This window comes from Struthio camelus, chromosome 3, assembly GCF_040807025.1.
Source record: "Struthio camelus isolate bStrCam1 chromosome 3, bStrCam1.hap1, whole genome shotgun sequence".
In the NCBI taxonomy this organism is placed as follows: Eukaryota; Metazoa; Chordata; class Aves; order Struthioniformes; family Struthionidae; genus Struthio; species Struthio camelus.
The window spans coordinates 34,888,873-34,913,641 of NC_090944.1; the positions used below are offsets into that span (position 1 = coordinate 34,888,873).

At 37.5% G+C, this 24,769-nt stretch overlaps 1 protein-coding gene across 3 annotated transcripts in view; it reads left to right on the plus strand.

Annotated features, from left to right (window-relative positions):
• Positions 1–1,825: 1,825 nt before the first annotated feature.
• The window catches only part of TINAG (tubulointerstitial nephritis antigen), a 40,933-nt gene continuing 17,989 nt past the window's right edge, over positions 1,826–24,769 (plus strand). For 2 of the 3 annotated variants that reach the window (XR_011139876.1, XR_011139877.1), the window contains exons 1-8: positions 1,842–2,195; positions 6,167–6,230; positions 6,954–7,043; positions 8,688–8,802; positions 15,140–15,263; positions 17,447–17,597; positions 22,261–22,441; positions 22,887–22,932. Coding sequence is in view for 1 of the 3 variants with exons in the window: in XM_009687026.2 (XP_009685321.2) it covers positions 1,826–2,195; positions 6,167–6,230; positions 6,954–7,043; positions 8,688–8,802; positions 15,140–15,263; positions 17,447–17,597; positions 22,261–22,441; positions 22,887–22,932 (1,141 nt within the window). In the remaining 2 variants the exon portion in view is untranslated. Of the gene's footprint in view, positions 2,196–6,166; positions 6,231–6,953; positions 7,044–8,687; positions 8,803–15,139; positions 15,264–17,446; positions 17,598–22,260; positions 22,442–22,886; positions 22,933–24,769 lie in introns of all 3 variants that reach the window. The other variant, XM_009687026.2, reaches the window with a different exon arrangement.

Sequence of the window (24,769 nt, forward strand, 5' to 3'; positions counted from 1 at the left end):
GTCCACCTTTCTGTCTTAAAAACAAAACCAAATCAAAAAACACAGAACAAATGTGAAGGCTCAGATTTATATCCTGTTATGTGATGTACAGTGATTGCATGTTGCTGACCTTGCCCTTTCTGTTCACTTCCATACAGATTGCCTGCAAAAGGGCAAAATAAAGCATGTGATCTGATGCAATTTTCCATCATCCTCAGTCCTTTAGCTGCGGTAAGGAGTGTGTGGGAGGAGGTGCAATATAAGCACTGCTGGCAAGAAACTGTACAAAAGACTTGAAAGTTTGGATTACTGGCCCTTATGTATAAACACACACACACACACACGCACACATTTCCCTTTAATGTCTCTGCCATTCGTGGCAACGCACCCAAACCAGCTGTGCTGCCAGCTGTTCTTTCAAAAGTAACTGGCCTTCAATTCAATGAAATTCTGAAGCACTGAACAGTCCAGTTGAAAACACAAAGGGAACGAATCCCTTCATTCCTTTGAAAACTGCCTGCCATTAACTTCTTCAGATTCCTTTCATTTACTGCAAAATGGGGAAATAAGAATGACTGTTTTTTAATTCTGTTTTTTTCAGCTGTGAAGACTTAAATTGTTTTATAATTATTCATATGTCAAACTATGTTATTTTTCTGCAATTTAGCCTTATATACTATCTCAGCTAGTAATTTTAAAATTCTTTGTTACTTTTTTCTGAATCTTTTACCATTTTGGCAATGGTACCATGCATGTTTCTTTAGGTCTGCTGTCCAAACACTGGAGACCACAAATCAAATAGTAAAGGCTGTTAGATATGTTTTTGGTATCTGGTCTGTTTTTCTTTATGGTTTTATTAATATAGCTGACTTTGCTATTTCTTTTTTAAATAGGAATGAGCACTGATCAGTGGCATTTATTACCCTATTGACAGAGATTTCCAAGTTTTTTGTTGACTGAAGCTTAAAAAAATATCTTTGAAAGGCATCAATTTGCTAGTGATATGATTTGATTAAATAATACTTTTCTCAAAAAGTTATGGTAATCCTGTCTGCTCATAAATAACTTTTGTGAAGCAAGTTGCCAGCAGCACACCCCAACTAAACCATGGAAGAAGTATATTCCTTTAACTCTCTATAGGCAGCAATATTATTGGTCAGTGCAAACAGGATTGAAAGGAAGGATGAAGGATATATCTGCAGAATCACAGAACAGTTGGGGTTGGAAAGGACCTCTGGAGATCATCTGGCCCAACCACCTGCTCAAGCAGGGTCACCTAGATCAGGTTGCCCAGGATTGTTTACTGTAGTGAAACATAACAGTCTGTAGCCCTGAGTATCAAAAAGGAAAACGTGAAGCAAATGCAACCTAAATATGATGTAGCTTGAAATCATGTGGGGAATATATATAGGTTACAGGTCCCCGAAACCAGGAGGAAAGAGAGCTTTCTTTGACAGCATGTACTCATCCTCTATATTATTTTGATATTAGAAATTAAAAATATAGAACTAAAATATTGGATCATGTATCTTCTGCATAAAAAGCTCAGTTTTACTACAAACTTTCTTACTTGGAAAGAGTACACCCAACATTTCAGAATAATGGGTATATAGTACTGGGTCTATTTCCAGTATCTTTTTATCCGAGGCAAAGAAATCAATTTACAACATGTCTGATTAATGATTAACGCGTACAGATTCTTCACTTCATAGAAAACTGTAGTCTGCAAGTTTCTGTCCAGATTTCTTTCTGAACAGTAACTGAAGGTTTTGCACATGCAGTAAATGGTCATTTACCTATAAAGTGAAGCATAGGAAGCCTTAAAAAGGCTTCTAGAAACAGAAGAATGTGGCTCAAAAGCCAGATACTGCTCTTATATTGCATTGCAAGTGAAGTTTGGATGGCAAAGCAACTTGACTCTAGAAGGAATTTCTCACAAGGACTTTACTCACTTGAAGACCACAGTTCTGTAAAGTGGAGCAGACTGAAAAGGAGCTTGTACCAGGGCAAGTACTGCAAGATACGAGGCTGTTGTGCAGGAAGAGATGATGGCTGCAGCTTTAACATCGCTTCCCGAGCAGCTATGTGCTACTGCGATCAGTTCTGTACCACAGGTCCTCCTGGCCCTGTAGATTGCTGTGCTGATTACTGGGACATCTGTGACAACGCTGTTGAGCACACTAGGTCAGATAAGCGTTGGCCACTTCCAGCATCGGGTACGTAGAGAGAGTGTGACCAACTGCCGTTAGCACATCACAATAAAAATGTACTTGAAACTAAAGCCACTGATTAATTTTTAGTATATTAATTGTTAGTGTATTTCAGCTAAAATGTGACTAAAGACACAGTGGAAAAACACTAACATTGATATGAAGCAGGAGTAAGAATTTGGGTTGCTATTATTTCTTTTCCCCCAGGGACATATTTTTTAGGGTTAGCTAGATAATATCTTTTTTGGAAAGAGCTCCTGAAGTTTGCCCAAATAAGATGACCTCATTGGGTCATTAGTGTAATTTCATGGATTTCAATAGAGCATCACAGATTAACATGAGATTAAAATAAAAGCTCCAAATTTTAGTATTCATTGTTAAAAACGGACCTTGAGGCTTATCCTTAATGGTATTAGCCTGAGGTATCCTGTAGTAGCTTAGACCCAGCATAGATCCTGTGGGACATCATTTTCCTTCCAGTGGCTCAGGTGCAGGTGTAGCTGAAGAAATGTGACTAGAACAGGGATTTCTATCTAATACTGTCCTTTTTCGGTTTCTCACTAGTTGGCTTGCAGTGGAACTCCCTCCAGGACTGCTGTAAACTCAGTCTATTTTTTTAGAAGTAGAGATTGCAAGCAGCTGGTCCTCACTTCGTTCCTCCATAGGCCAAATCACTGCTGGTGATAAAGATTAGAATTGGGGATTTTAACACCATGTAGTTTCTTACTGTTCAAAGGCCAAATTTGGCTAAAAATGACTGTACCAAACTTCTAAAAGCATAAATCAGCACAAATATCACCATGACTTTTTAAAATTAACTGCTTCTTTGAAATAACTTTGATGTTTACACATCAGCGCTCAGATCACAAGCTCTTCAGAAGGCTATGTTCTTAAGCTAGGCGTAGAGCCAAAACCTAATAAGTGATCATAACAGGGAGTGACAAAAATGCTAAATACTGTAAAGCAAATTTGCTTTCCAAAGTGTTTCTAATCATCTAAAAGAATGTGCTATGATTTATGTAAATAAAGATATTTATTTCATATTTATTTAAATTGCACAGTTGCTTATTAACTTCCAAAAGATCGGGGGGTTGTAGTGAGCTCTACATAAACATATAGCTGCATTTCTGCTCCTGAGCTGTCAGCCTAAGGTTCTAATTTTGCAAACTGTTTCAATGAAGCAAACCACTACAAAATCTGCAGCAGTCTGCCATACGGATCCTGCGGTAGGTCTACCTCTGAAAGGTAAAAATGTAATGGATAGTTTGGAGACAAAGAATTATGTGAGGGGGACTATTTTTGCTGTCTTCCTTAATCCAAAATTTGCATATGTATTCACTGTTCTGTAACTCCTGCAGGTTGTACATGCCTGTTGTAGATAGCAATTACATTTAATCTAATCATGCACCCTTATTTGTCCTTTATGTGAGCTCATACCCTATTTTTTATGTCTTGCCTCAAAACAAGCTCCTGGTTTTTTTTTCCTGATTGTTAAAGTGCTGCATTGATGGAAAGACAACCACTTTTTTTAATCTGCTTATTGAATATTTTTTATACAAGTAATTTATAAGGTAGAGAGACAATAATAAAACAGTCAGAATGCATCAGAAAAAAATAAATATAACTAAAGGAACTTTCTAGAACTGAAATGACTGAGGAGCAGGGAACAGAGAATGAAATTGGGAGGAAAAAACGGAGAAAAAAAAGGACTGGGTGTCTGAAGATTAAGCAAACTATGAGGCATTTTTAGAAATGACATAAGTATATTAGCTAACTTTTGGCTAGGAATTATTTAAGCACTAGAAGACCACTTATGTCAAATTACTTTTCACCTAGAAGATTGTAATCTTTCAGTCACCTGTGGCTTTACTTCCAGTGATTTCTGAGTTCTGGACTTTTGTGTGTTTGTTTGGTATTAAAAAATCCTTAGAATTTTATTTATTAATTATGTTTTTTTTTAAATCTTTTTATTTCAATTACTTTGATGGTACAAAAAAGACTGTATATCCTGTCAGTCAGCACAGTGGATCTCACCCTGGCAGCGGTACAAAGGAGGCCAGGAATACAGAGCTGGGATGGAAGCCCTGGTTTATCAGACCCACTCCGTATCACAGCCTCCATGTGCTATAATCCTATTCAGAAAGTCATTAGGCTCTATCTTAAAATGAATTAATTTCTTATTTACCCCATGACTCTGGCTAGGAGGCTGTTCAGAGTCCCGGTGCCCTGATGCTTTGGACCCTCCTTGTGATTTCCAGCTTATTCCTGTTCGCTTCCATCTATTCTTATGCCATCAGTCTCTGTTAGCTTAGATATGTCTACTATCTTTCTGACACTGATATCTAAAGTACTTTTCCAAGTTGTACTCTTAGCCCAGCTAAGTCTTAATTTGGCTAGGCTAAAGAAGCTCTTCTTCTAGTCTTCAGTTCCCTAAACGTACATTATTAGAAAGCTCCTGTACTTGTCCAAGTTTGTACTTTCTGTTGGAAATGGGTGGTGAGAACTGCCAGCAGTGCCCTAGATGAAGCCTCATCCCATCATGCATACAGTGCATTAATACTTCCTTTCCTTCCTATATATGAAATGTCTTGCTTGAAGCCTCCTTCCAGTTATTGTCTGATTCTGATTTTGTGGGAGACTATGAAAAAACGTGAGACTTAAGTAATTTGCCTTAGATGTACTCTGAAAAATATCTCCGTTCTCAGAAAAAAACTGAATTTGAGCAATCAGTTTGGGCCTCAGACTGTTTGGGGGGGGGGGGGCTATAGCTCACCTACATCTGAGCTAGCTGGCATAGTCTCCTGTATAACTAACAGCAAGAAATAGGACCCTTATAATTAATTCATGCGTTCTAGTCAATTTGCGTACCTGAGTATGAAATTATTTATGACCTAGAAGCTCATATTTCTCTCTTGTAGGTAATGGAGATCTAGAGAGCTGAGATAGCCTAAATGTCTATATCTGGCCAGAGGGACTCCACCCATTGTCTTGAGAGAAGGATTGCCTTCCTCACAGTTCTGTCAGAGAAAAGTCATGATATAATGGTAATATAAGTTGACACTACAGTCCTATAAAATATGGCTAAAGCTGCCTGAAAATGGAGGAGAAAGGAGAACTTGAGGGTTCCTTGTTCCAAACTCTTTCAATGATTAAGAAATAGGATCTCTACTCATAGGCTCACCAAAATCTGTGGAGGGAGCATTAGAAAAGGTTAGAAAACAAAACCCCATGTGATAACTGTACCACCTTTATTATAGCCTTAATCCAAAGCCTTCTGCAGGCTTTCTTATCTTTCTTCTACTGAAGTTCTGACTATGAAATGCACTGAAGAATCAGTTTATGTGGAGAATTTTATAATATACAAAAGATCTTTTCTCAGTGAGGTATAATGAAAGAAAACAAAATAAGAGGAGTTTATTTATGTGGAAATGTCACCCAGTTTTATGCTAGGTTTTGGAAAATGTAAGAAACATATAGTAGCATTGGAACAAATTGATCTAATTCTTATACTAAGAAAGGGACAAACTGTATTGTAAGGAAAAGTAATATATTACAAAAGGTTTGGAATAGGTATTAGTCTTTAAAAATCAGTAACTGAAAACAACTTATTAAAGATCCTATTTTTAATTATGTATTATGTTATAGTTTTATTATTAGAAATTTATTTTGAAATTATTAGAAAATTTTATTTGAAGAATTGCTTTCTATTTATGTGCAAGATAATCACTCTTCAGTGTATGCTTTGATTTTTGTTGCTGATTTTATTTACTGTGAATAATAATGTACCTAGGAAAAAATTAAAATTCATCAGACTGTCTCCATTACATAGAAGAAAGTGGAAATAGCTATTCACATCTTTCATCAGAATAATTTATGCATAATGAATTCAACCAGTTAATTCAATAATAGCAAGAGTTTTGAGTTAGTTCCCTTCAAAATGATTATGTTTTTGACGCATCTATATGTTATGTTGGCAGGTTGTTATAAAGATGGCCGATATTACGGAGAAGGAACAACAATTAAAGACAACTGCAATTCCTGGTAATATTTCAGAGAACAGCAAATTGAATTTCATTTAGCATACATCATGAACAGGAATTAAGACAGTGAATGTCCTTAAATTCATATTAAATGTGCAACCAAATCAGAATGGTTGGAAGATTTGTCCTGTATTAAGGTATTGTAGAATTAGACTAAAGCTGCCTTAAACCAGTGGCAAGAGATCACTAGCCCTCCTTGGCAGGAGGGCAGCATCTGAAGGCAGCAGCGCCCCGGCATGCCAGAGCGCCAGCCCCAGGCTAGCAGCCAGAGCCAGCAGCTTTCCCCGGCCTCAGGCTGCTGGCTCCAGAGCCACCCCACATTGCTCTGACTGCATCCAAGGAGCTGAGCCCCACGGTCGCCTTCGTCTGGACGCAGGGTCTGTGCAGCAAGGTGTCTACGGGCACGTAGTTCCTTTCTGGGTATCTAAAATGAAACTTTCCTAAAAACATCTAATTTACAGTAAATTTCTTTTTTTCCCTGGTTGGGTCTAACCAAGACGGAAACAAAATTTGGCACTACCGTATTTCCTACAACATGCAAACCTTCCCACCTTTTTCCAATTAGGAATCATCAAGTAGTGAAGTAACACTGAGTAAGACTGTGTTTTTATTAATACTACCTGCCATTTGTGTCATTTACGCTTTTCTCCCTACTTTCTTTCTATTGTTAGAAAGCATATTTTTCCTTCGACAATTTTGCTCAGAGATGTTCTTGCCCTTTCAGCAAATGCTTCCAAAGTCTGTGGAGGTGTTCAAATGACGTCTGTCTTGTTCGCCCAGACTTAATTCACCACATCAATACTGGAGATTATGGGTGAGAGTCCTTTTATTTTAAGGTTTTATTGTAAACCACTCGATAGCTCATAATATGCATATGCAAATTATAAGTTATGGCATACTCCCCTCCACAATTACATCCCATCCAGAGAGTAGAAAAAGAGATATTCAGATTTGATAGCAAACAAACATCTATGAAACCTCTTTTTAAATCTCTGGCAGATTATAGGGATTTAAATGGAAAGATACTGAAAGTCTTACACTGGTAACAGTTAACAGTTGACGCCTATTTAAAGGCATCTAGCTGACGTCTATCTAAAATGTACTCCAAATTTCATATAATTTTTTGCTTTTAAAATGCTGTTTAGATAATTTTCCTTTATTCCTTTTTTATTACTCAGAACAGATATAAAGTCATTTTTCTCTATACCCAGCTGCATTATTGTACTTACCAGGACTCCGGGTAGCACTGGAGGAGAGGATGGGCCAAAGAGGGTCCAAGACGTCAGCATTTTGTCAGGTTTAGTATTTTTCTTGCTACGAGTTCTTGCTCCCTCTGAGTAGTGCAGAGGTGTCAGGAAAACCCTCCATATGAGGGCAGCAACCTGGGAGCCTGCTGGCTGTTTACAGAGATACTGGGATTTCCTCTCTAGCAACTGGGACACTAAATTCACCAATGACACCTGTGCAGGTGCCCACATTTCAAGTTGTGACCAAGTACTGGAACATTTTGTACTTCATGGGAGTGATTCAAACCAACTGAGTTAGGACAGACAATTAAATTGATCACTTGGACCCCTTCACCTTTTTTTTTCTTACCAGTGGTAAGACACCACAGGGTGGTTTAGCCTGCCTGAAATATGGCTCAGCTTCTGCAGGTGCTTACACTCTCCACTGACGACAGGCACATCAAGCGTGATGAGGCTTCACATTTGCACAGCATGAATTGTACTTCTTTTTTCATCGTATACAGGCAAGAAGGGAAAGAATAAATAGAATGTTCTCCCTTGTGGATCAGCTATTTTCTAGCAATAAATCCAATTTCTATATGTTCCAAATGTGTATAATTGCAATCTTTTTTCTGTTGTGTTTACGGTTTTCACAGTTAACCCTAAATTCTAAGTCTGGTCTGCTCTCCTCAGGGAAAGTAGTAGGGACAGAATAACTAAAGACAGCAACGGGGCCACTTCTCCCAGCTGTAAACCCAGGCAGAACATTGCCAGATGGACTTTCTGCAGGGTTTGCCAGTGTCTCACCTGAGCTTTAAAAGCCCGCTTGAAGCTATTATTTCTCTGTTGGCATCTGGACTGAAGCATAATGTAAGCGTAACTTCAAGGCAACAGTAATTGTTATCACTGAGCATCTGATTTTCCAGTACTTGTCTGAAGCATTGCATGCTCATCTGCTACTGGCCAACACAGTGCTGATCTCAAATCGCCACTTTTCATACAACGCTGTGTTGCTCCATGCTTGAGTGATCTGCCTTAGAAGAACCTGTACTAAATATTTTCTCATGCAGATATAATACAATGTTTTAAAACCTAAGCAACTCTGAATTGAAAAAAATATTTCTGGATGTTATTGTTAGTGGTGCTCTTATGCTCTTATAAAGAAGGAGCAAGGTTGTAATGGGAGCAGTATCTCTAACACGGGTTTTGTTTGTTTTGTGTCTATGAGGAAGATGGAAAGCTGACAACTACAGCCTGTTCTGGGGAATGACACTGGAAGAAGGTTTCAAAAAACGCCTGGGAACACTCCCTCCATCTCATTCCTTGCTGAATATGAAAGAAACTCCAGTGAGTGTCAATTGCAATTGTTAAATTTTGTCAATAACTTTATGATGTGGAAAAATAACTGGAAAATTATAATCACACAGTTCATGGATTTAACACTAACTGCTTCCATATTGCATATGGAACTTCCAGAGTAGTTCTCCTAGCCATAGACAGTGTGGTCATGCTGATAGAAATCAAACTAGGAGGAGCAAAAGGAAATGCTATCCACTGGGAAGCTGCACACCGACATTCACTTAACCAGTGCTATCTTGTAGATCACCGATGTGTAGAAGTCTTTGCTTCTTCAAAATGCTTCCATATCTTCTCCATGTGCTAATCTATTCCAATTGTACATATCACCGCAAAAAAGCTCTGTACATACATCTTTAAGGACAATGGCTGACACTAAACAGGATTCCTACAAAGAAATCCTGGAAGTCTATATGGTAAAGCAATGTAAAGGTGCAGAATGAGGCTGGAAATTTGGGCCAAATGGAAAGAAAAGTAATGGGAAGTACATGAAAATAAGATGATTCTCTAACACTAGCTGTCTAAACTTCTTGGTCACGGCCACTTTCTTGGCAGTTAAATTAAATTTCCTATCACATATTTGTGCTCAAATTAGTTCTGCAGCAGAGCAAATATACTTTAAATTAGGTTAAGCAATTAAGGAAGAAATGCATAGTTACTGAATCTGAAATAGGTTCTCCAATGTTTTGAATCAGTTAGCTTCTTTCTTGGAAGGCCTACTATTATGCAAATTATAGTCTTGAAAAAACAACTACCCCAACAATGAGAATGAAATTAGAATAATTGCAGGGATAAGTAGATAGATCTGAGGTTTGCCAATAGCATTGAACATGCTTCTTTTCGATCTTTGGCATCTACATAGCTCAGGCTAGTGATTCTATATGAAGTCAATTGCTGATGTTTATTGCATATGCATATAGCTATAAGAATATGGCAAAAGGGCCTCCAAATCACAGAAGGCCTTGTGGGTACACCAAGGCAGAGTTATCACTTGAAGGGGAATTCGGGAGGACCAACATTTTTAAGTGTCTTGACCCTTTTTGCTTGATCTGAACTGGTTCTTTGTCCCACACAAAGTCTGCTTGCCCCAGTGTGGAGAGGCATTGGGCTGTGGCCCAGGAAGATTGCCTGGCATATTCCATGTTACACTATAAATGATTATCAGAGCCAGAAATAACAGAAACTGAACTCTACAGACCGTGACTTGCCTCTTGTGCTTGGCTAGACTGCTCTTCACAGCAAAGGAGGAATCCATTTGAGCTAAAGATGTCAAGTCAAAACAGGAAAATGCAATATTGAGTCATATCTGCCACAAATTGCCAGTGAACTACAACGAAGATAGTTTAAGAGAGGTGGATTGTTTCTTTTTGCAGGGGTGGTGAGAGTTTTTTGTTTGTTTTTAGGGGGGAGGGTGTTGAAGAATACAATTTAATGTTCATATAGCAGAAGCAAGAAATGAGTGTAACGTGATTAGCTCCGACATTGTCTTCTTCATTATTAGGTATCTAGTTAGGTGAGACAGTTCCTGCCCAGAATAACAAGAAGGGGAAGAATACAAGAAATTCTCTGTAATGTTTTCTTTCTTCCATTACTCTTTGGGGAGCCGGTTACCCAGTGGTTCCACATTATGTTCAGGCTATTGAATCTTTGTTTTTAAGCTTCCTGTGGCTTCCTTGACTGGTGCACTACTTACACCCTTTGTTACCCTGATACATTTCCCAGGCACAAGTTCTCTATCTGTTGCCTTTTTGCAAAATCTATGAGCCAGAACTCAACTACCTTTGGCCATGCCAGACTCCCCAGAAGCTTCAATGCATTCTTCTGGAGAAATCCAGCTTTGTGCATTTAACCATTTAACCCTCAGGAAGTCCTAGGCACTGCTGGAAGCACAAGCTTTGCACAGGATTCTAGGAAATCTTCCTCTCTACTTATAAAACCTAAAAATACACAGTAATAACCTCTGTATGACTTTCTCCGCTTCTGGAGAATGCTTTGAGCTTACAGAAAATTGCTCTGATTTTTACAGAAGCCCATCTCCTGCCTACAGTTTCTCTTCAGAAATATTAAATCTTTCTTACTCTTGGATAGCCTTGACTTAGAAAGCAGCTCCTTAGTTTCCTTGTTCTGCATCGTGAAATTTCCTACTTGCCAAATTTCAATACTTGACAGAAATATATGAGAAAACTAGTTTTCTTCACTTCAGCTGACCCAAGTTAGTAGGTGATTCCATTTGAATTAGCAGTTATCACGACTTAATGACCAGTGGGATGAAGATGTGATAAAGTATCACTTTATAGCTGGCTCTATATTGATTGATTGCCCTGTGTGATTCAGCAAGTTTGCAGCAGGGGTCAGGGTGCATGAGGGGCACCTGGACAGATTCTTCCAGAAGTTAGCCATGGAGTTAACTTCCAGGCACTTTTGAAAATAAGTAACTTACTAGATTTTCAGAGAAACCTGCCTCTGCTTCCTCTTCCGTGGATAATTTTCTGTCACTGATATTTTGTAAGGCACATCAACACATCTACAAAGATCTAGTGACAAAACCATGCGAATTTTCATGAAAGTGTTTCCATTAAGATTCACCTCTACCCAGGAGACAGCTCAGAAAAGGATATGAATGACAAGAAATTCAGAAACAATAAGTTCAGATTTTTGGAAAACCTGAACGACCTGACCCTAAGTGACTTGTTGATCACTAATTTACCTACAGGCCAAGGTACTACTTACTGTTACTAAATAAATCTTCATGCACTCTCTAGGGTTATTACTATCTTTCCCATTTTGCAGGTGAGGAAACTGCAAAACATTTGCCTAAAGTCACCTATTTAGTTGATAAAAGTGCTATGATTAGTGTTCAGGAGCTCTGTCCTGTGCTTATCTGATTAAAACCTGGTAGCTTTGCTAATGAAGAATGAAAATGACAGCTACACATTCACTAAATACAACTTTTTCTGATTTTAAATAAAAATCATTTCTCTAGCAGGTCTCTGATCTTATTTTGTGAGTAAAAGAAAACTTCTAGTATCTAAGGGGCTGCTGTTTTGATCAATTTTTACTGGATTTGCAGGATGCTTGAGAAAAGGAAGTACATGCAAAAAATATTCAGGAATCTAATGCCCTTCCGTGTTAGCCATTTTATAACTACGGCAGACCCTTAGTTCTTGGTAGCGCTGAAATGTTTCGTCATAAAGTAGAGGTATTTTAGTTATTTCTTTGACTGATAATCCAATTACAAACTTGGCTTCATAACATCACTTCTAATTAAACCGCGTAACAGAGCTACATTTTGGCTTGGGGAAAATGCAAGCATCTTGAAATTGCTCACAGAGTTTTTAAAAGCTTTACTATTAATAAAAGACTGTATTTGCTCAAAAAGGTGATGTTTTTCACCTTTATTAATACCACATGATGGCATACTAGAATATCTAAAAGAAAATTGTGGGGCTTGTGAGCTAAATATGAGCTGAGGACACTCTATGGTAAACTATGGGGAGATCTGAATATAAACTGACAGCTAGATACACCATTAAAATCTTTATGACTCCTGGGAAAGTTGAAGTCCCTGAGCATATCACTGCAGAACATGGGCGTTATCTTAGAAGGCTGGCATATCAAAGTGCTATCATGCAAGAAAATTGAAAACATAATTAAGTTAATAAGGCACCATTTTGACAGGCATTAAACATCAAAGACCTCAAAAAGACAATGTAAAAATACACAAAGTACACTGTTGCTGCCTTAGAATACAAATTATTTTATGTTATGTCCTCTGATATACGTCTCATAGTAAAAAAGTTCAGCAGCTATACATCTCTTCCCTCTTGCAAATTGAGGGGCATGCATGCCCATTTTGTCTTTTCAAAAAAATGTGATGCAAAGAACTATTTTTTTACATTTAAAAATATTTTAATTTTTAAAAATGTTTACAGCTTTCCTTAGACAAAATATTTCCACATTCAGCAAAATCAGTAATTTTAGGCTTTTTTCTCTGATAGGCCATCTGATTTTTCTGAAGAAAAGTCATAGCTTCAATTTGAGAATTCTTTTATAACCCTATAACCCTTTACCTTCCCCTTTTGGCCAGGTTGCTTGCTTGATGGCGTAGAATACATATGCATGATTAAAAAGTTTGTTGATTGTTTTGCTGATTGCATTGTGCTGTCTGACAGTATCATATGGAGCACATACTGAGAAACAATCATCTAAACCTCCTTTTTTGTCAAAGAACAGTAAAGTTCCTGAATATCATGGTAGCAATTTTTCGGAGTAAAAGCTTCTGCTTCTGGCTGCAGGTCAGTCCTGTGTTTTTTAAATGACAAGGCTGAGTGTTAATGAGGAATTTTCTCTGGGATTTACAATTTGAGGCTATCAAATACATTGGCAGTAGTTTAGGAATGTGTAAAGTAACTTATTGGCATAGACCAAAAATCTATTTAGGTATCATTTGGAATATTGCATGCGGTCACTGCCCAGGTTGTGTGTGCTAACCTTTACCAAATTCTGCTTGTTTACCAGCTGATAGCAAGCAGTTTTATCAAGCAAATGAAATGCTAGTTGTTTGGTATTTTGCCAGTGTCAATAATCTTCAAAGGAAATCTTGTGCTTTTGCTTGCTCATTAATAATGAATGTAATGATAATTTAGCAAGAGAGTCTTTAATGTAGCAGTTGCTTTGTGTGCATCCTTTGTAGTTTTCAGTCATGTGTTTCTAGCAAGCAAGAAGAAGATAGACTTTTGGAAGTGATTAAATCAAAATATTGTGATTAATACTTTAACAAGATTAAGTAGATCATTGACTTGTCAGGGGTGTAGGTAAGCCTTTCAAAAGCACTTAAGTGCCTCAAAAGCTTACAATACACCTTGAAAATGTCTAGTGGCATTTAGGACTAAAAGCCTGGGTCTAGACTGCTGAACCCAGAGGCACTTCAGAGTTACTGGTTCTGGGTGTGTGCACATACTGTATCCCAGTCTAATATCAGATAAAGACCTGAGGTACACGGTCTCTTCTCTCCCTCCCTCACTTCTTCTCCACCTTTAGTTTTCCTTGGGAAGGAAATCCAAGCTGGATGGAGGCACTGGCGTTTCCCAAGACATACCGCGAAGCAATCGTGACACAGCCACATTGCTAAAGCAGTTCCCCCCGAGAGTCCTGAAACAGCTTGAAAAAACTGGGCTAAAATGTTTAAATAACCTGAGGAAAAAGCCTTGTAAGTCACTTAAGCACTTCAGAAAAAGGATGCAGCAAGGATACCCAGAATTAGAAGACTGAGGATAAATAAATAGAAATAAAATAAAGGATTGTAAACAGAATAGAAGCTATTGTGCTTCAGGGCATAAGCCTGCTTATAATAAAGAAGAATCAGGGAATGTTTGTCTTGGGAGCAGATTATCTTATAAATGCAGATTTCCTTGTATTTTCTCTGGAAAAAAATGCTTTCCACCATCGAGAGACACTGCTAGACTGGATGGACCATTGTTGCCACTCAGTACAGCAAGCAGTCCACAAAGTCTGGCAATATTGGAAAAAAAGGTCTGTCGTTTGGTATGTCAAACAGAGCAGATTGAGTAGTTACACCAAATTGTGCTCGCAGATGTGGCTATTCAAGCAAAGTGTGGAGGACGTAACTTAAGGCTGAGAGATGAAGATACCAAGAAGAGGATGGCCAAACGGACATACTGAACAGGCCATGAGTTCTCATCAGCTCACCATCAGATCGTGAAGCAAAAGAAAAAACACTAGTTTTCATTCTGGAATAAGAATGAGTGCTGGAGATTGAAAAACCTCTTTGTAAAAGAGGAATCACCCATACACTCTACTAATTCCTCCCCTGTGGTAATTAGTATCTCCAGGCACAAGGAAAGACATTCACTTGATATGTAATTCGCTTCATATGTAATTCATATCAAGGTAAAGAGGGTAGCAGGTACATAACCTTACTGCTATTCACAGCAGAAGGCTCTTCCTTCCAAAAATGCCAGCTGGGTGATAACCGATGTGTTTCATAGGTAAATATTGGTTGGGATAAAAATGAGATAGGCAGCAGGCTGGTTTCTCACCAAACCCTGCCTAGCTGGCAGATGCGGAGCTGAGCTTTCCATCTGAGCGGCTGGAGCCCCAGAAACCCGAGCCCTGGCTCGAAGGCTGCCAAACTCATGGAGCGCCCAGCCTCCAAACGGACGTACTGGAAACCACAGCTTCTAATGCTTTCCATTTTCTCAATTTAAAAATTAAGAATTTTTAAGGCAAAATTAGGGTCAAATTTACTCTTAATGCATTCCTAAGTATGGAAATAAAATACACTTTGGTCTTGTACACTTTGTTTTAGAGAAACTCACTACCAGAAGAAAAATTTCCTGCGTTTTTTGCAGCCACTTATGCATGGCCTGAGTGGATTCATGATCCTTTGGATCAACGAAACTGTGGAGCATCCTGGGCTTTTTCAACTGCAAGTAATATCAGTTTCATTTCCTTTTTAAAATGTCATTGTATGTTACAAGTGTGACAGAAACTTGTACAGATTAGTAAGAAAGTGATTTCAGCTTGCTGTTCGTTTTTTATCAGCAAATAGCAGCATTTAAAATTACTACACCTTTCCCTCTAAGACGTTTCAATGACTTAAGAAACTAAGTTGCAGAGCCTTTTTCTTTGCTTTTCATAAATTTGCACATCAGTGGGAGTCTTGCTGGTAAAAGAAAGTAGAGAATGAATTGACTAGAGCCCTTTACCATTACTAGTAGAGTAAGTTTTAAAAAACCTATATGACCTGCTTGAACAACTACATACTTTTCTGGAAAGACTAAAAGAAGGAGGCTTTTTTTTCCCCATATATTTTTATATTTGTGCACTTGCCATTATCTAATCTTACTATTCAAGTAAATGAAGTATAATATTTTCAATAATTTTATGAGGAGAAACACTGATACTGCTCAGATATTTATGTAAGAAATTATTTTTATATTCTGTAAATAAAGAAATGTCAGAACCTGAGGCTGAGTTACACTGCTACAGCCTCCAGTTTTATGAAAAATGGACTCATGAGCATTTGTATGCCCTTCTCCAAGGGAACTATAGAGATTAGTTCTGTTCAATTTTTTTTAAGCGGTAAGAAATCTCAGTACATATTGGGACTTATAAAGATAGAGAAAAAATTTATACAATCCTTATGACTTGGTCCTACCAGCGGATTCTCATGGGCACAGGTTTCTGCAACTGCTGCTGTAAATCACAATGTTAAGAAAAGGAAAGGAACATTTAGGTTAGTTAATCCCAACTTTCTGCCAAAGCCAAACTAAACACACTCTGTTACCGAAGTACCTTGTCCATTGTGGTTATAAATGAGAAAATCAAGACAGCTAACAGCTCTCCTGACAGATTACTGCAGAGATGAATAAAATGCACTGAGCAAAGCTTTCCAGATGCTCAGCCTGAATTTCCTCTTTAATAAATGATTCCTCTGATTTTAATTCGCATCATGATTTTCAATGCTAAATATTATCAGCTCCCTTCCCATGGCGTAGAGGTAATTCTAATAGATTCAATATAAATTTTCAACCTTCTTTGTAAAATTAATTCTCATTCAAAGAATATGGAAGCATTGCTGTATCATATCTTCTTATTGTAATTTCTGTAAGAATTCCAAAATCCTTAAAAAAAAAAAAAAAGCTTTTCTAACCATGAAAATAGTTTCACTGTGTTACATGTCATGACAGTGTAAAACAGAGTCACTGTCAGCTGACTTCATTTGCCCTTCCTCTTTTTTCTGAAGGCTGGTCTAAAGTTCACTGAAGTCAGTGTTGATTTTGATTAGGCTTTAGATTTCAATGTAGATTTTTATTTTCAGGCTCAAAAATGAAGAGCTAATGATAAAAGTTATAATTTCAGTACCGGTAATGATTGTGATTGAGCCTTCATTAAAAAATGAAACAGAAGAGTCTTATTTCACCTACAATTTAGTTACTCTAGTCTGCCTTTAAATCAGTGCATGACTATATTAGTACTTAGAACCATGACTTTCTAATCTAGTGTAGACATCTAAGATTACTATCTCAGAAGTAGAATTTTCCATGATAAGGAAAGGGAGTTCAATGCATCCCACACTTATGCAATAATATGAGCAATTCCAAAACTTTCAAAAACAAAACTTCCAAAATTTCTATCCAATAAATCCAATACATACTTTCAGTCTTGAATTTTATTCTTGATAGGACTGTTCATTTTTGGGTTTTTTTCCCCAAGTGAAGGAAGGAAATATAGAAAGTGACTCTTGAATAACAGGAACTTGGACAGTTATCTGCAGAGAGGTAGGAAGTATCTGCATATTCTGCTGAAATCAGCCAGAGATGGATGTGCATTAACAAACACGGACTAGACTATCAGACTAGATCATATGGGATGTTATGATAACCAGTAAATCTATGGATTTACAATATTACAGCAAACTTGCTCACTTATCTTTGTAATTTCACAATTATCTCCATCAAAATTCTGTACACATTATATCCCAATTGTTTTGTAAGGACACCCACACAGATTGAAAATATTAATGTTTTGTTTCAGGCCACCTTTCACAATGATCAGAGAGCTTTCATGAATAATTATTTACTTTTGATAACAGAAATGTCTTTCAAAACAGGTGTTGCAGCAGATAGAATTGCAATTCATTCTGAAGGTGTGATCACAGACAACCTTTCCGTTCAGAATTTGATCTCTTGTGATACCAGGAATCAACATGGATGTAATGGTGGAAGTATTGATGGTGCTTGGAGATATCTGAAAACACACGGGTAAATATTTAACTATCTGTTTAGACTATTTTAATTTCATCCATTTGATTAAGGTCCACGTGTTATAATGATTATTTCTGACCTTTCAAAAAAGAAACATTTAGCTCTGTCTTAAGTCAGACTAACTCTATGACCTCATCAGGATTATCACTATCTCTCATTTACGCTTTCTTTAAATCACCTTCTTTGAAGCCCCGGAACTGTGAAGCTTTCCCAAAGGTATAGGTGAAGACTATTTTGGATGAAATGAGAACCCTTGCTGAGAACACTCTGCAGCTATCTCCCATTTACGCCTCATTGTATCTAGATGTTGTCAGTATCTGTAATACCACTAGGAAAGAGTGTTAGCTACTTTAATAGCAGAACAAAAACTAAAGGATTATTTTTTATGTCAAGGATAGTATCATAAATAGACTCAAAATGTTTATAGTTCTTGGAATAAGGAGTCTTCATGTTAAGCAACCTTGAGTAAGCAGCCAGTTGTGCAAAACGATATTTTAAAGTTTCAAAATGGTCAAATATAGTCTTTATATAAAGCAAATTGTAGTTATGCCATCTCAAGGTGGTGCCAGAATGCAACACTGCAGCAAGGGATGTATCTAGATCTTTGTTCTGTTCAAGTTAGATTAAAAGAAATTAATGGCCCTCAAATTCTACATCAACAGCTAGGAGCTTTCTAAAATGACAAATAATAATTTATAGAATCACAGGAAAATTTAGGCTGACATGAACTTCTAGAGGCCACCTCCTGCTCAAAGCATGACTAACTCTGAAATTAGATCAAATTGCTCAGAGCTGTGTCCAGCTGGGTTTTGAATATGTCTGAGAATGGAGAGTTCCTTATGTCCCACTCTCCGGGTTGTTAATATAGATGCTAAACAGTATTGTGCCATTGTTAGGCCCTAATGAATGTCACTATTGAATGGTCATTTTGAACTGCTGACCTTTGAGCATGGTAGTCCAGTTCAGTTTCCTCTGACCCATCCAGTCTACATCTCTCCAATTTGCCTGGAAGAATACTACAGGAGATTGTGCTGAAAATGTTGCTAAAGTCAAGGTAAATGGTATCCACTGTTCTTCTTTCGTCTATGGAGTCAGTCATCCATTTATACAGAGGAATCAGGACGGTTAGGCACCCTCTACCCTGGCAAACCTGTGCTTTCTGCTCCCAATCTACTTCTTGGCCTTCACATGCCTGGAAATGGCTTCAAGGAGAATCTACAATAATCACATTTTATATAATCTATAATCAATTTCAGCTTTCTCATGTTACGAGAATTAATTTATACCTCCTGTTCCATACCAAAATCTACCCACTCTCTCGCTTTTACAGGCACACATCCCTTTCTCTGGTACATCTAATGCTAGCAGAAAGACAGATCTCAGGTCTACTATTGCCAACTTTTAATGTTAGTTAAAAAAAAAACAAAAAACAAAAAACATGAACAGATCAAGAGAATGTTAGCCATGACGCATCAGACATCGTAGTTGTCATGGCAGCCTGAGGATCCAAGTTAAGACTAAAGTGCTGTCATTCACATGGACACTAAGTACACAGAGCAATCATGATGGTTAGCTTCAAGTGTATGGAGTGTATTTCTGCTCTGACAAGGTTCTTGTATTGTTATGAGGAGATTTTGCAACAAGCATTTCTCTGTTTTCCTGTCTCAGGGTTTAAATATTAGAAGGATACTAATTTTGATCTAGGTTTTGAGTGGTAGACCCTAATTACATTGTGATAGTAATGAATTCCACCCTAGAAAGGGCCTCTTAGCATCTTATTCATGTAAAGCCAAAGGCTTTCCTAATGCGATGAAAGTTATAGTTTAGTATTTTAAGCAATGCTTTTCTGTAACTTCAAGAGCAGGCTTCTTTTAACTGACAGCTCAAGATCTTAAGAAAGTAAATAAAACTCTTTTTTGTTTTTTTTAACCTCTGATTATTCACTTGCTTATCATATTAGGGATAGCAACACAAGAATTACTGGAGTAGATCAGATAAAAGACCCATTTGAATGAGTATTCACTCCACAAGAGCTGGAGCTCCTTTTTCAGAGGAAAAAAACTAAAGAATGCAGATATAGCACAGTCTCCCAGGCTTCTGTTCCCTCTATTATCTCTGTGTAGGCGTAACCACCATAATGTCCAATAATAAGACTCTTTCTACACCAGAAAGTTGTATATTTTTTTACCTGCAGCAATGTGGGTAGAGTGGTGCAACCCTTTCTGCAAAGGCAGTATAAGTATACAGAAATTAGTTCATTTCCATAAGGAAAGAAAGGTGGGCTGAAGCTGTATGAAACAACTCTTTTAACTACTTTGTTGTATCCACACTGGAGCTTGTGCTAATATAAATACTGCAGTGAGAAGAATACTTCACGGCTGACCATATTGTACTAATCTGAAACCGATGTGTAGAACAGGCCTTTTGACTGGCATAAGTTTGAAAGCACTGAGGTAGGGCACCTCTCATCCCCAGAGGTGACTTAAAATTAGACCCTTTGGCCTCTGAACTCACAAATGCATGCATTATTGCTCAGTCATCTAAGACACCTTATGGTATTCACCAGACTCTTGCAGTGGACTGTCTGAATAAAGAATCTGCAAGGCAATTGCAAGAGCCATCATGAATTTTTTGAAGACTGTCCATGAGATCTCTGTAATATATGGCCAATCATCCAGTTTTATTGTTTCCGCAGAGCCAGTTGCTGCAGGTACAACGTCCCTGCGCTCTTACAGACCTTTACCTGTCATCCATATTTATCCCTGATTGTTGATTCACCAAAGTATCACACATGAAAATATCTGTACTTAGCCTGCTTAATAAACAAAAGACTTCAAAATACTCATTTTCTTTCCCATATCCAAAGGATATTTCAAATTATCCTCCAACTATCTTAACTACAGATAAGCACATTAAGAAAAAGATCCAAATGGAGAGGGCAGATACTGAAAGAGCACAAGGATGGCCAGAGCAAGGGTCCATCTAGTTCCACCCTTTGTTTCTGACACAGGCCAAGAGCAAATGGTATCATGTTTACCTAAAAAAAGAAAAAACTTTTGTGATTCACTGGCACTAACAGTTGAATCATTTTAGTTGCTGAAACATTGCAATCCATCATCCTTTACTTTTGACTATGAAAAATTGGAAATTTATGGAATAAAAGTCTAAAGTATCTCTTGAATGAGCCTTGTTAAATACCACTTCCTTTCTCACACTTTCAGGTAAATTTTATTTTATGAGCCAGTATCTTGCAATCCTTTTTTTCATTATCTCCATACCTAGCAATAAGAGGAAAGCACATCATTGATTTTCTGTGTGGGCTTGTAAACTTTCACAGCAGGTTTTCAATGTTGTTTTAAAGCTCCTGGCTTTCTGCTTTCTGAAGTGTGCTTATCTCAGATTTTTGATAGACCTTCAAGAAAACCAAATGCTGACCTAAACTGTCCGTAATGAAGTCAATAGAAGACTTCCATAGAGCTGAGTGAGGAGAGTTAAGCCAATGGTGTGACCCGACCTTTCAGAAATGCTGAGTGCCCAGTTAACAGTGAAATCTGTTATCAGTGGAATTGAACCGCTACCTGACACTCACTTTCCCTCTCTCTCTCTTTCTTCATTAATTAAAGAATAAATCTAGCTGATTATTATCAATTTTAGGGCTCTTAGTTACAAGTTATAAATTGAGAGGGATCTATGAGGTCTGAAAGCATCTATTTTATCTGGTAACGGAAATTAAAAGCTTAAAGTCTTTAAAAATGGAGAAGAACCATTTCAGTTCCAGGTAGCAAAGGGTTAATACACCTGAATGGAAATATTGCTTTTAAGCAGTGTCTGACCTGTTTCAGAATTTGGCCTCCCAGTGGTTGCAGAGTGTGATAAGGATATTATTGTTATTAATTTTGGCCAACTTGCTAATAATAATATAAGCTAATATTTTAAATTATGTCCTTATCTCAGTTAAGGCACATAAATGCAATAAAAATGAAAGATTGTCATCAGATTGCATACACAAAATCATAAATAACCTCATATGAACTCTGCTAAGGTTTTATGAATACAGCATTAACTTCTGATGTTTCTCGTTGGATATTGATTGCTCTTAGTGCTACTATATGTGCATATGCATAGGTACATGTACACACAAACACATTCATGTTTATTTCAGGTATTCTTCTATGACTCTTCTGTCGAGGTCTTCTCTGGTCCTATCCCTCAAATGTGAAATTTGTTTCAGAATGTGCAAACTAATGCAAAGAGCTGATACCTATCTTTATGTTAATTATGTTAAACTGCAAAGACTATGTTTAATGAAAGAATTTAAAAGTAACTGTTATTTCAGAGTTACCTTGTCCAAATTACCAAGTACCTCCAACACGCCAGCTCATCCTTTAGTGGTTCACTTCTTTTGCCGTAGAAGATGTAGGCAGAATTTGTGACAACTCCAGCAGGACAATCTAGCTGATAGAAGGGAAAAATCCCGGTCCCCCTGTCCCTGAACCAAACACCATCCTGCTGAAGGCAGAGGACATATTCATACTTTTACAGAATGAGGAACTCTGTAAACTTGCTTGATATGTGGGCAGTGTTCAAATAATTAAAAATTTGAAATAAAACTGGAAAACTATTTAAACAAGCTTCTTAATTTATTTTTTTATCTGAACAGGGTTGTATCTTATTCTTGTTATCCATCATTTTGGAATCATCACCTGGAGCCACCAGGTGAGCATCACTGTTATGTGTCAAGTGAACACGGGAAAAATTATACAACAGGGCCGTGTCCCAATGCTTTAGAGGAATCCAATCGGTTATATCGGTGTGCCTCCCACTACAGGGTCTCCTCACAAGTAAGTTCATGCTATGTATTCACCCTCTCCTCTATTTGTTTTTTGTCCTTTGGGGCTTGAAAGTTAGCTAGCATATGGAAATGTATTCACTTTACTCAAGAACTAGGGCTGTTACAAAGCTTATTGCCCTATTACTTTCAGAATGTTTTAAGTTCTATATTGTTTCTCAGCCTTACATTATCTCCTTAAAAGTGCTGCTCTGTGATCCTACAGAAATTAGAGATAGAAAAGATATTATGCAGTTGTATCTCTGCACAACTTCTTCTTAAATATATTTATGCTTATTTGATAAGCCTAACATTCTGTAGCAGAAATACAAGTACACTGATATGTTCATACCACATGTGTACATACACAATGGTAAATCAGCATATGGTTTAATTTGATTTAATAGAATATATTTTATTCCTTTCCCCTCTCCACTCCTGCTCTTCCTTCCCCTCAGGAAACTGATATAATGAAAGAAATCATGGACAAAGGACCAGTGCAAGGTATGGTAAGTTTGAAAGATGATAATATTATTACTGAAATAATTAAATTGTGCAGTAACCTTGTATCAAAATATTAGGAATCATAGATTGCATTCCAAAGTGAATAAAACAGACATATGGGCTGTAGTTCATCGAGGGACTCCAGCATTTATATAACTTTCGGTGTGCAAGTAGTCCCCCTAGAAATAGCTGTACTGGATAAGGGTCTGTAATAAGCAAAATGACCTCAGACTGATTTTGTTGAAAAATGCATGTAAAATGTATGTGCTGGAAATGTATCTTTTCCCCATGCCAGCTTCTTATTCACTGATGAAATGGCATTTTGGGGCTGTGCGGGTGAAGTGTAATGTCTGCAGAGCTCAGCAGTTCGGGGCTGGGGTAGATCCTGCTGCTAGGCAGGGCCTGCCTATCATGCCTGCTGCCCTCCAAAGGCAGCACCGAAGCATTTGCACCCTCCAGTGAATCATTCAGTGCTGTAACACTCCCAGAATTTCCCCTTTTCCAGCCTGTATACGTTTGTTTGCCACAAAAGGTTCACAGGTTCTGCACTTTCATCTGAGACCTGCATTCAAGAATCCAGCTCTCTTAGGGAAATAAAGACTTTGGTAGGAAGTGAGGGTGGAAGAGATGCTTTACCCAACCCATATCTGGCTGCAGCCGCAGATGGCACTTGGTGGTGCCTGAGCCCGCAGCTTCTCACCCTCCGGTTCTCCTGAGACATCAGAGTTTGGGGACTGAGACTTGGGTGACGAGGAAAGTGTGTTCGGTGGGATTTCCGTCTTTCATAGATGGAAATAAAGGAAGTCCTACAGAAAAACTAAGCATTTGATTTTAGGGGATTTTTAAGGGAATAGTATTTTATATATTATTCCTCAAGTCTACATTTCTACTGCCTTTAATTTTATAGTGTATTATTCTTGCTTCCAAATTGTTATTGCAATTGTCCTGATAATTAAATTGAATTCATTTCAATGCATCTCGGTGTTGAAATCTTCTCTTAAACACTTTACGTGGGCAGCAGCAATTAATTTGAAGCTGAAGCTTAATAAGATTAATACTAGCAGTCTTTTGTGATCTGCCCAAGTTTGTTTGTTCAGGGAAAATATTCTTCCCTGTGCTTCATTTGATCTAGGAATGAATACAGTAAGTTCCACTGGTTTAAAGAAAATGAGAGAATTAGGATCCTGAAGATAAAAACTTAGACCATTTTCTAATACTGCATTCCTAAGATATGTACACACAGTTTGCTGCATTAATCTATCAATACTAAGTCTTTCCCATAAAACAATCCGTATTAAGCCATTCATTAAGTTTTAACCATTTAATAATTCCTATAATTTCCTGAAATGCTGTATCAGCTTAAGGTAATGTTGTTTGTGAAAAATCAAAATCTGAAAATAAGCATATATCAGAGAGAACGTATCACAGTGAAATCCCTTTCCATTTTTTCTTTTTGTTATAATGAGATTTTTATCTATGCCACAGTTATGACAGTTATGACCCAATAATTTGTCACTGGTTCTCTGTTCTATCTGCCTGTACTACAAAATGCAATTAGGGCACAATCCTAATTTTAAAACCATATCATACTTTTTTTTTTTCCAAAACATAAAGTGAGTGATCTTCAGCTACAGAAAATTATTTTCTAGGATTACTCCATTTGTCATTCCTCAAGAATTTGCAAAGTGCTTATGGCCTATCCTAGCTAATGTACAAAGTAATTTTTAATAGTTGGAAAACGTTCAAAATCCTTTCAAGATCATGATGTAGATAGTCGTCTTGTATCATTATGAATATATCTGGGCTTTTCTTCATATTCAAAGGTAAGAAAATATAT